Source organism: Daktulosphaira vitifoliae, unplaced genomic scaffold (assembly GCF_025091365.1).
Source record: "Daktulosphaira vitifoliae isolate Bord-2020 unplaced genomic scaffold, ASM2509136v1 Scaffold_1, whole genome shotgun sequence".
Lineage (NCBI taxonomy): Eukaryota > Metazoa > Arthropoda > Insecta > Hemiptera > Phylloxeridae > Daktulosphaira > Daktulosphaira vitifoliae.
The window spans coordinates 36,517,053-36,527,616 of NW_026099572.1; the positions used below are offsets into that span (position 1 = coordinate 36,517,053).

Sequence of the window (10,564 nt, forward strand, 5' to 3'; positions counted from 1 at the left end):
CACCGTCCGGATATCCATATTATCGAACTCTTAGAGTAATTCGGACCTAAATTCTGTCCAGGGCAAATTATTCAGTTTGATTGATCAATCAGCTGTCCTGTCGTTTAAGAACAGGACTATAATATTCACCCACGCCGCTGGGTGTATAACATCTCAACAGAATCAATCCTCGCTCTGTCACTAAGTCCAGCGGGTTTCTCCCGTAGTATTATTACATATTGATAGGTGGACGGCTGATATCGAGAGACACGAGCGAGTGCCAACCTAAAGTCTGGGCGCGGTGTTGTGTCAATAGTATAGAGAAATTATTTACAGATGAACGAGGTAATTGTGTTTAGATTTGATTATCTGAACGAATTTAAAAAAACTGATAAAAAAGAAGTAATTTCTATTAAAAAGGAAGATCAAATGGTTGAACAAAGATGATGAAATTATATATGGATTTGAGATCTCAATTAGTAGCTAAAGATATTTCCTTGATAGACATAGCAAAAATTTGTAGTTGAACAATCTTACATCAAAATACCGAAGAATGGTTAGAACAATTTAATAAAGAACGTGAAAAATGTAATATTCTGAATAGAAGAGAATACAAATTTTAAGATTATTTCATGAAGAAGGCGCAAAGCAATAGTTCTAATTAGATAAAACATTCAGTGAAAAGTTGGTCGGGATGGTCTCAATTATTTTGAAGTCTATACGGATAAAAATTGGTCTAATATGCAGTTTGAATTAAATTTTAAATCTAATAGGATTTGTTAATGGATTGTGCATTAAACATAAAAGATTGTTACTAGAAATAAAGAAGTCCATGTCTGTTATATCCAGGATAAATTTAATTGTAGTTGATTTGCCAATTTATATTCAAAATAAATTAGATATAAAAGAGATTTTGAGTACATATGTATTTTTGAACTTCAATAGGGAAAACAATAGATAAGAAATATAATAATTTGAATATATATTTTGTAGAGGGAAAACTATGTTTTATGCGTGAAGCACTAATTAAGCCAGAGCGCTATCATTGTTGATATATTTAGAAGAAGAAAAATGTAAATTTCCCCAAAGTAAACCAAACTGAAATTAACAAACTAATGAAGATTGAATTGAATGAACACAAAAATTGGTTATCCGGTAAAATTTACTCCACTGGTAATGTTAAATTTATTAATTAATAAGAAAAAAATTGTAAAAGGTATATATGATAATGGTTCAAATGTAACAATAAATCATGATATTTTAAAACAATTTTTCTTAAGATATGGTCTAAAAATAGATATTTTAAAATTTCAAAAACATAAAAATATTATATTTTCATTTTTTTTTATTAAAGACAAATTATAAAAAACAGTAGCACACTATGGTCTTAGTAATGTAAGAATGTGGCATAGTCGAGACAAGTAAAGAAATTTACTGATTTTAAAAATCATAAATTCTTTAGGCATTTTCATAATGTCCAGAAAACAAAGGAAAAATTTTCAATCTTTGAGGGTATTTTCTTCAACTAGATAGCATTTTTGCTCTTTTGACATATCATTAAGAAACATCAGTTCTGTGAGAGNGAGACAAGTAAAGAAATTTACTGATTTTAAAAATCATAAATTCTTTAGGCATTTTCATAATGTCCAGAAAACAAAGGAAAAATTTTCAATCTTTGAGGGTATTTTCTTCAACTAGATAGCATTTTTGCTCTTTTGACATATCATTAAGAAACATCAGTTCTGTGAGAGCTGAGAAAAAGTAGTGACAGACAAAAAAAAAATAACAGTAAACATATCATAGTAAAATTAATACCTTCTCAGCTTCGCATCGAAGCTAAAAGAACATAAACTGAACATTAGTAAACATTAAATAATAAGAATCATCATATATAATATTCATCAAAATAATTGATGAGCACGGATAGAAAAAGGGAAGTAGTCCATTATCTCTTACACAAATGATCCAAAATATTAAAAACTTTCCAAGTCTTTCATCACATTCTCAATTATTGTCACTAATCTCTACATCTCTTGCACATGATTAATTTTCTCTCTATTTTCTCCTATTAACACTATACTATCAGTGAACAACTTACACAACGGTACATCTCCTTGTATTTCTCTAGTATTTCAATCAATATAGAAAATACATCAGAACTTTGGAGCACTCATAATTTTACATTGGTTATAGTCATGTCTATTCAAGACAAATTCTTATTTTTCGTACTTCAGTATTAAAACATGTTGATACCTTAGATCATAGAGGTTCTATAAAACATTTAAATGAACATATATGTCAATTTATTTTTAAAAATTCTATAGTAAGTATCCCAATAATTGTGATGAAAAATTGAATGAAATTTTTTTTTTTTTATTCGCATAGAACCTCTTTTTAAAGTACTTTTTAGTTATTTAAATAGTAATTTTTTAATAGTTTCTGATATTCATTCTATTGCCATATTCCATTCATAAATGATATAAATCCTGACTTCTAAAGAATAAAATTTTAGCCTAAAAATTAAATGCAAGAAAAAATATTTAAATAAAATGTAGATAAATCTAAGCTAACTCAATTACATATTCAAATAATAATACACTTATGTTGTAATAACTGAATAAATACACAATAAGTTCTAAAAATTACCAAATTAGTTATGAAGAGATCATCATCTTGAAACAATAATTATAAGTCTTCAGTTTCCTTAAAGATTTTTTATGAAAATAATACTTTATACTGTTTCTTTAAGTCACTAATTATAAAATCATCACTGTAATTGAAAGTATGACTACCATTATTTTTCAAAAATAATTTTATGTTAATAATTAATCTTAACATTTTCTCAATTTTCAAATTCATCTTTTTGATTTTTAAAATATAGTTTTATTTAACAATTGAATATGCAATCAAAACAAGTTTAACTACTACTGTAAAATAAATTAACATTACCATTACAATCAGTTGAACATCTATTGGTCATATCATTTCTTTGCGCTAACCGTTGGTACCGTCACATTAATAAAAAAATGCTAAAAATAAAATTAACTTACTTGACTTCATGCATTATATGTATACATAGACAAATATACGTGTAGAAAATACAATAGACGTATATGTATGTCTAAAAAAGTTTATAAACTTTAAAAATTTATTTAGGAAATTGACTAACAAACAATGATATTTTTTAAATTGTCGCACAACCATATTCCATAACGTAAACAATGTTAAAAAAAATGGCCGCTATTTTTAGGTTAGGTTACAGAATAGATGAAAATTTTCATGAATAAAATGGTGAATTTGTAAATCCTATAGGATATGATTTTTATTATTTTTTAATATGTAATTAAAACTATTTTAATTTCTAAACGAATCAATTTTGACAATAATTGTCAAAAATCATTGAGTTAGATGTCAGATCGACATTTGAGGCGTTTAGTGAATATTCAACTCCTTGAATATACTATAAAATCTACCATAAGTTACTTAACTAACTGAAATTACTAAATAATTATTGAATAATACTAGATCCTTTAAAATTTCGTCGAATTTCTAACTATAATGATTGTGTTTATACATCTTACCTATACACTTAAAAAAATTCAAAATTTATTTTTTGTTGGATTAGTTTATTAGTGGTGTTATAATAAAAATAATTTTCTAACCAATGAATTAAATATATTAATATAAAAAGAGTTTTTTCTTCAATATTCAATATTTCAATATATTACATATAGTGATGAAGTACATCCTATGCATTCTATTATTATGTCCTTTTAGAAATACAAACATTTTAAATTTTATTATCTATATTGTCTAATGAGAAAATGTTAACTTTTTAGTAAAAAAAACCACTTAAAGTGAGTTAGTTAAAGTGTTTAATTGCTATTTAGGTAAGATTTTTTCTTAACACTTCTCATTCTTTAATTTTATAAAAACGTTAAATATCTAAAATTTTATATTTCTTATTGGAAATAATAAACTAATTCTAGAAAACTTACACAATAAAAAATATCTTAAAAATTCCAGGAAAAAAATTGATTCTAATTATTTGCTGCAAAAACATACATGTTTTTAATTATTTTTTAACTGTACAAATAAAACATATAGTTTGACTATATTTTTTAATGTGTACAACTTACCATGATGAATAGTCAGCCTATTCTTCATATGAATTAATAAACCTAAATTCATTCAAATATGTGTATTATACAAATCATCAGATAAATAATGATCATGGTATTAATTTTTTATATTTAAACTTATTTTCTTATAGGAAAATTATGTAAACAATGACAGCCAAAAACTTAATCTACATTATCATGTAAGTTAAATTATCCAATGACTTATTAAAATTTAAAACCAATGTGTAATAACTTTTACTTGAACAATTAGCCCAACAAGTTAGGCTAATTAGTTATTTATGTTAAAAAACAGTTTTTAAAATAATTTTGTTTTTACATTTCAGCATTAGATCAAATTAATAATACTGATAGTGATCCACTAAACTGTCATCTATAAACTGGACCCATGAACATAATTGATGAACTGAAAGAATGGGCTCTTTCTTTTAATCTAAACCATAAACAACTTATTCAGAAAGTTAAAAAAACACAAATGTTTTAAAAATATACCCATTGATGCTAGAACATTATTATTTACCTCTAAGAAAACAGTCACCAGAATAGTTGAAACTAGTCTCTATCATCACTTTGGTCTAGAAATGGTATTTTTCAATTTTAAAAAGACTCAACATTTCTGTTTCGATAATGATGCGATTAATATAGAATTGTAATATAGAATGGTCTGCCAATTTTATATCATCATTCAGCCAACTATGACCAAATAAAGGATCAGTTGTTCTTATTTTTATTATTTTATTGCTGATGTGTCCAGCAAAAGTATATTGCTTACAAATCAAAAATCATACTGGCTACTCTTGCACAATATGTAAAGTAGAAGGTTCATTGAGGACATTGATGCGCCTCTACGTACTAATGATGAATTTGTACGTATTAAGTATAAGTTATCTTGAAAGGTTCTTGCTCTATAGACTTGCACAATTATTTTTAATAGTAAATTAAATTATCTAAAATTAAATGTATTTTTGAGATGTCCAAAAAAAAATTTAGAAACACACCACTATCACACACATACAACTGGAACAAAAAATTTGAGTAAATAATGCAGTTAATTTAATTTTAAATTAACTGTAAATTAATTTTTAATTTAAATTTTTTAATGAAAATTAAAAACCTTGAAATAATACATCAATTTGCTTTAAAAAACAGTAAAAATGATTTGTGTCTAGTTTCCTCTAATTTATGTTTATTTGCATTTTCTGGAATTATAAAATGTAGAAAAGTTACAGAATATATTATTCATTTAATAATTTTATTAATACTAATAAAATTATTAATAGTTATTGGCTATAAAAAAAAATTAACATATGGTATATAAATATATTTATAAATCAACAGTTTTTATTATCATTTTAATATTTTATTTGATAAGCTAAATAAGTGCATTTATTTTAACTAAAATAATTTTAAAAAGTGATATTTTTATCCGAAATATGAATTTTTTAAGAAGATTTAAAAGTAAATATGTTTCCTTGAATTTCAATATGATTATTTTTATCGGATTAAAATACGTTAAACATAAATTTTGTTTTTCAGGAGGAACATACAAGTGCTTACGAAAAATAATTCCATGCTTAAGCAAACCCAAAGGTATAGAAACATTGTATTTTTAAGATTTTATTGTTTTAATCCCCAAATGCTAGCACCCATCTTTTTGGATTTCATATAGTTGTCAGTTCTTGGTTTATAGTCCATTTATTACGTGTTAAGATCTCAACTTTTTAGGGGATGTTATTTGGAAAACAGGTTTGATACTGTCTCATGGATATCCTAGTATAATCTCTTTTAGTATCGTACAGTGTTNGAGGCTACTATAATTGTTCATCACTTAATGTTACCACAAAAGTCTAACATATGTTGTTAAGAAAGGTTTTTATTTTATCATTAACCAAAATACAAGATCTTAATATGTTTACCACAAAACTATTCGTAAGGTTGTTGTATGCCTCTCAATGAGGGTCTTTGGCATACACTATTGCTCCCTTTATTGTGATGTAAAATTATCTGCGTGAATTGTATTCATAAATAATTACAATAAAGACTTTCTAACATTACCTGGTACCCAACCTCTTAATGTAACAACCACTCATCTTTTGTACTGTTGTTGAAGACTAAGTGGTTGTTACATTAAGAGGTTGAACAGATCCAAATCAACAATCCATTATTATAATTTCTGACTCAAAAATAAATTTATTAGATCAAAATGGTATGCATATGTTCAATGGCAATCTAGATCAGAGACCGAACAATCTAAATAGCCAAACAGACAACAATCCTCAAGAAATTGAAAATTTAGATACCAAGAAAGAAATGAAAACATCCCCTGATGGTTTGTATTAGAGATATTCCGAGTAGTAGTATTAATGTTTATAGATTACGTCAATTACTGCACATGCACTCAGATCTTTAGATCAAATATGCGCATCTCCTCCTATCAAATTATATTAATTTGGTTTTTTCATATAAATGTTTCCACCAAAGTATTCTTGCTATTGTTAAACACCTAAGACTATAGGGCCTGTCTCTCTAGCAAAATTTAGTATCTCTTTGGGTTTTAGGTTTTTGATATCTTCTTTTTCAAGAAAAGATTTTTCCAAATGTTTAGATCTTAATGTGGCCATGGTATCTGTCACGTTATTATAATGCTCATTCATTATCTCCCTCTCATATTAGACCCGTCTGCATTCCATTCTCTTATCACAAGACGAATATTATTTAGTGTACAGGGTAATTGTGCCCTACATTCCAGCACAATACCTTATAGTAAACATTCACCATTCAATTAATTTGATCAGCTGTTCAGCTAGTACATAGTGTAGTGAGTTATAATTATTAAGTGAGTGTTATTTTATGGTAGAAATAATAAATAGGTACAATTAGACTTTCTATGACAATTAATTTATTATATTTATATAGTGGAAATGGTGAATGCTCCATTGTCTGACACCGGCGAATTTACAATGAGCAGTAAAGACTTATCCGGCACCCAACCTATTAATTTAACAATAAACTCATTAGATCAAAATGGTATGCAAATGTCCAATGGCCTACTAGATGAGAGTCCGAACAATCTAAATAGCCAAACAGACAACAATCCTCAAGAAAATGAAAATTTAGATATTATGAAAGAAATGAAAACATCTCCTGATGGTACTTATTAGATATGATCCAAATAGTAGTTTTAGTTGTTATAGATTTGGACAAGTACTGCCTATGCACTCAGACTTTTGGGTCAAATATGTGCATCTCCTCCTATCAAATTATGTTAATTCGGTTTCCTTACATAAATGTTTCTACCCAAGTATTCTTGAACACCTAAATGAATTGTATTATATTGTCAGAGAATCTGATGCTAACATTTATATAGACACTTAAAATCCTACATTCCTTATTCAGCATTGTCCCAAGATTTTTTTTTGTTGACATTTTCATTTAGCCACTTACGAGATATCTCTTGGGCTGTACTGATCATAAGTGCTATCTTTTGGCTAATTACTCTGTGATAAGTGAGCAACATTTTCACTAGGTATGGCTGAGTTAGGGGGTCTGTTCACTGCTAGGAAGCACATATGCCCAGGCCTACTGGTCCCAATCTACCAAAGACATGACCAACTAAAAGCAGTGGTACATATGGCCATCTTCATTGAGTTAACTTGCCCCTTTGGTTGTTAAGATTAAAATCTTCACATATACCGCTGTAGGAAATACTGTATTTAGTTTTAGTTGTTATTCAAACAGTTTTAGTTTTTGATATCTTCTTTTTTTACGGAAAATGTTTACCTCGTGGTAAATATTCACCATTCAATTCATTTGATCAGCTGTTCAGTAGTGAGTTATAATCATTAAGTTAGAATGGTATTTTATGGTAAAAATAATAAATAGATACAATCAGGCTTTCTATTATAATTATTTAATTAATTAATTATATTTATATAGTGGAAATGGTGAAAGCTCCATTGTCTGACACCGGCGAATTTACAATGAGCAGTAAAGACTTATCCGGCACCCAACCTCTTGATGTTACAATAAACTCATTAGATCAAAATGGTATGCAAATGTCCAATGGCCTACTAGATGAGAGTCCGAACAATCTAAATAGCCAAACAGACAACAATCCTCAAGAAAATGAAAATTTAGATATTATGAAAGAAATGAAAACATCCCCTGATGGTACGTATTAGATATGATCCAAATAGTAGTTTTAGTTGTTATAGAGTAGGGCAAGAACTGCACATGCATTCAGACCTATATAAGTCCAATGTGCACAACTCCTACAGAAATTATATTAATTTTGTTTCTTCACATAAATGTTTCCAACAAAGTATTATTTTTTATTGTTGAATACCTAAGACTATTTATAAGACGTCCTACGAGGATACCACCTATATATATATATATATATATATATATTCAAAGAGTCCTGTCTCAACAAAATTAAGTAACTCTTTGGGTTTTCGATATCTTCTTTTTTGGGAAAAGATTTTTTCAAATGTTTAGACCTTAATGTGGCCAGGGTATCACATTCACACATAAAGTGAAATATATCTTACTCTTTTGTTCCACACTTCCTGCACAGTGGTAATTCTGTCACTCCCATTGTTCAAGCAAAAATGTATATAGTGTATATATGTCTATGTAAATAAGTTGTTTTCGTTATTGTTGTCTATCGAGTTTACTCCCTTCCTTTTTCGTTGTTGTTATTGTAAATATCTATTTTAATTGTTTGTTTGTGTCGTTTTATCGGCAACTAATGCCTTTGTACATACTGCACTGTCCATGGGAAAATTGTTTTTCCATTATTATCGTTGTTGTGTGTTGTTCATGTTATTCGGCAACTGCTGCCAAGTATTGATATTTTCTTTTTTGTTGTACTTAAAGTTAAATTCATTTAATTTAATTTATAAGTTTCTTTTGCTGCTTATGCAATTTATTCTTGTAATAGTATTTAATAGTACTTGTAATAGTACTTTTGATTACAAATAAAAATATTAAATTTTTATTCTATATACAACTATTGATTTCTTTTGATGAACCAACCGTACGTCTTCTCACAGGTATGAGGTTATATTAAAGACAAAATAATTGTTCTTTTTTTGGTAAATTAATTATCGAGCATTGCGCTCATTCACCCATTGTGCAATGATGTTTAATAAGTAGATGATCATGTCATTATATATTATTTATATAATATTTAGTTTTGTAATTCCATATTTTTATAATTATATTTACATAAAAAAAGCTAGTATTTTTAAGTTTCATGACTCTTATTTAGGGGACAAATCTGAATTTGAAGATGTTTTAGATAATAACACATTGAATTCCAATAAACTGCTGAGTAAAGGTGATGGTACAAAAGTATGTGATTTAAAACAAGAAACTTTTGATATCGAAAACAACAATGATTTAAATGTGGTAAGGAGATAGTGTAGTAGAAGGGTTTTTAATATTAATATTGTTTTTACATATTACTCTTAATATTTATAATGATTTACTATGCACAATGTCAATAGAGCATGCCCAATGACCTATGGTGTTTGCAAAAAGTATGTTTTAGATTAATATTAGAGAGATATTATTCCTATTGTAGTAGATGAATCATTAACTTTATTAGATAAGATTACACATACAATATACATTATATAACATGTATACAGATATAACACTTTTCCCCTTTTATATTACATTCTATATAATTACAATACAATAATAATAATTATACAAAAAAAGAACACAATTTAACATTATATAAATTCATCAAACCCATATTGGTATAGTTTTTTAATAGCTATTTAATTTTTTTATATTAATCAAATAGTGATTGTTACTGTTGACGGTGTACTATTATAAGTATTTATAAATCATAATATTTTTTCTTTCATAAATAGTATTTTTTTACTGTTTGAACACCCCTTTTTGCTTTTGAACCCTCTCATAAGGGTTAATTATCTTTGACCATTTAGATGTTACTACCTCTTTTGGTACGTTACATTTTGAGTTTGTGTGTATATTTTACACCCTTATACTGGTTTTTCAATATCATAGCAATATTTCTCTATCAAAGTGGTGCTCCTCTTGCCTCCATTTTTATTCTTACAATACTATTATGATTTTTATTTAATAGTTTTAGTACTTTTTCTTTTAGACATTCTGGTATTATTTTTAAACCCTAATTAATTTTTCATTTGAAAATGATATTTTCATTTTTCTAACTGTCCTTTTCAACCAATTTTTAATATTTTTTCGGTTTATTGAAGGTACTTAAAGTTCAGTAACTATAGTTGGACTAAAGATTTTTTTAAATGTATTTAAGCCTGAACATATTGCAAATGTATTTCCATTATTTTTTATTTTTTTATACAACATAGTATAGATAAAGCTTCACTTTGTAATTGTGAGTAGTTTTTTTTACTGCTGGGTGGTAGTGTACTAGATGAAAAAAATATAGG

General features: G+C 26.9%; 2 protein-coding genes across 9 annotated transcripts in view; one reads left to right on the forward strand and one right to left on the reverse strand.

Annotated features, from left to right (window-relative positions):
* The window catches only part of LOC126895754 (mitochondrial glycine transporter-like), a 51,168-nt gene extending 48,007 nt beyond the window's left edge, over positions 1–3,161 (reverse strand). Inside the window, exon 1 of the mRNA XM_050667952.1 lies at positions 3,030–3,161. Within this exon, the coding sequence (XP_050523909.1) occupies positions 3,030–3,043 (14 nt within the window). The 5' untranslated portion in view covers positions 3,044–3,161. The remainder of the gene's footprint in view (positions 1–3,029) is intronic.
* LOC126895755 (putative uncharacterized protein DDB_G0286901) overlaps positions 1–9,944 on the forward strand; it is a 32,846-nt gene extending 22,902 nt beyond the window's left edge. Inside the window, exons 2-8 of one of the 8 annotated variants that reach the window (XM_050667958.1) lie at positions 4,253–4,300; positions 4,445–4,984; positions 5,655–5,708; positions 6,316–6,447; positions 7,035–7,268; positions 8,055–8,288; positions 9,391–9,912. In XM_050667958.1, the coding sequence (XP_050523915.1) occupies positions 6,327–6,447; positions 7,035–7,268; positions 8,055–8,288; positions 9,391–9,542 (741 nt within the window). In that variant the 5' untranslated portion in view covers positions 4,253–4,300; positions 4,445–4,984; positions 5,655–5,708; positions 6,316–6,326 and the 3' untranslated portion in view covers positions 9,543–9,912. Of the gene's footprint in view, positions 1–4,252; positions 4,301–4,444; positions 4,985–5,442; positions 5,577–5,654; positions 5,709–6,315; positions 6,448–7,034; positions 7,269–8,054; positions 8,289–9,390 lie in introns of those variants that run through there. The other 7 variants (XM_050667953.1, XM_050667959.1, XM_050667954.1 and 4 more) reach the window with 7 other exon arrangements.
* The last annotated feature ends 620 nt before the right edge of the window (positions 9,945–10,564 follow it).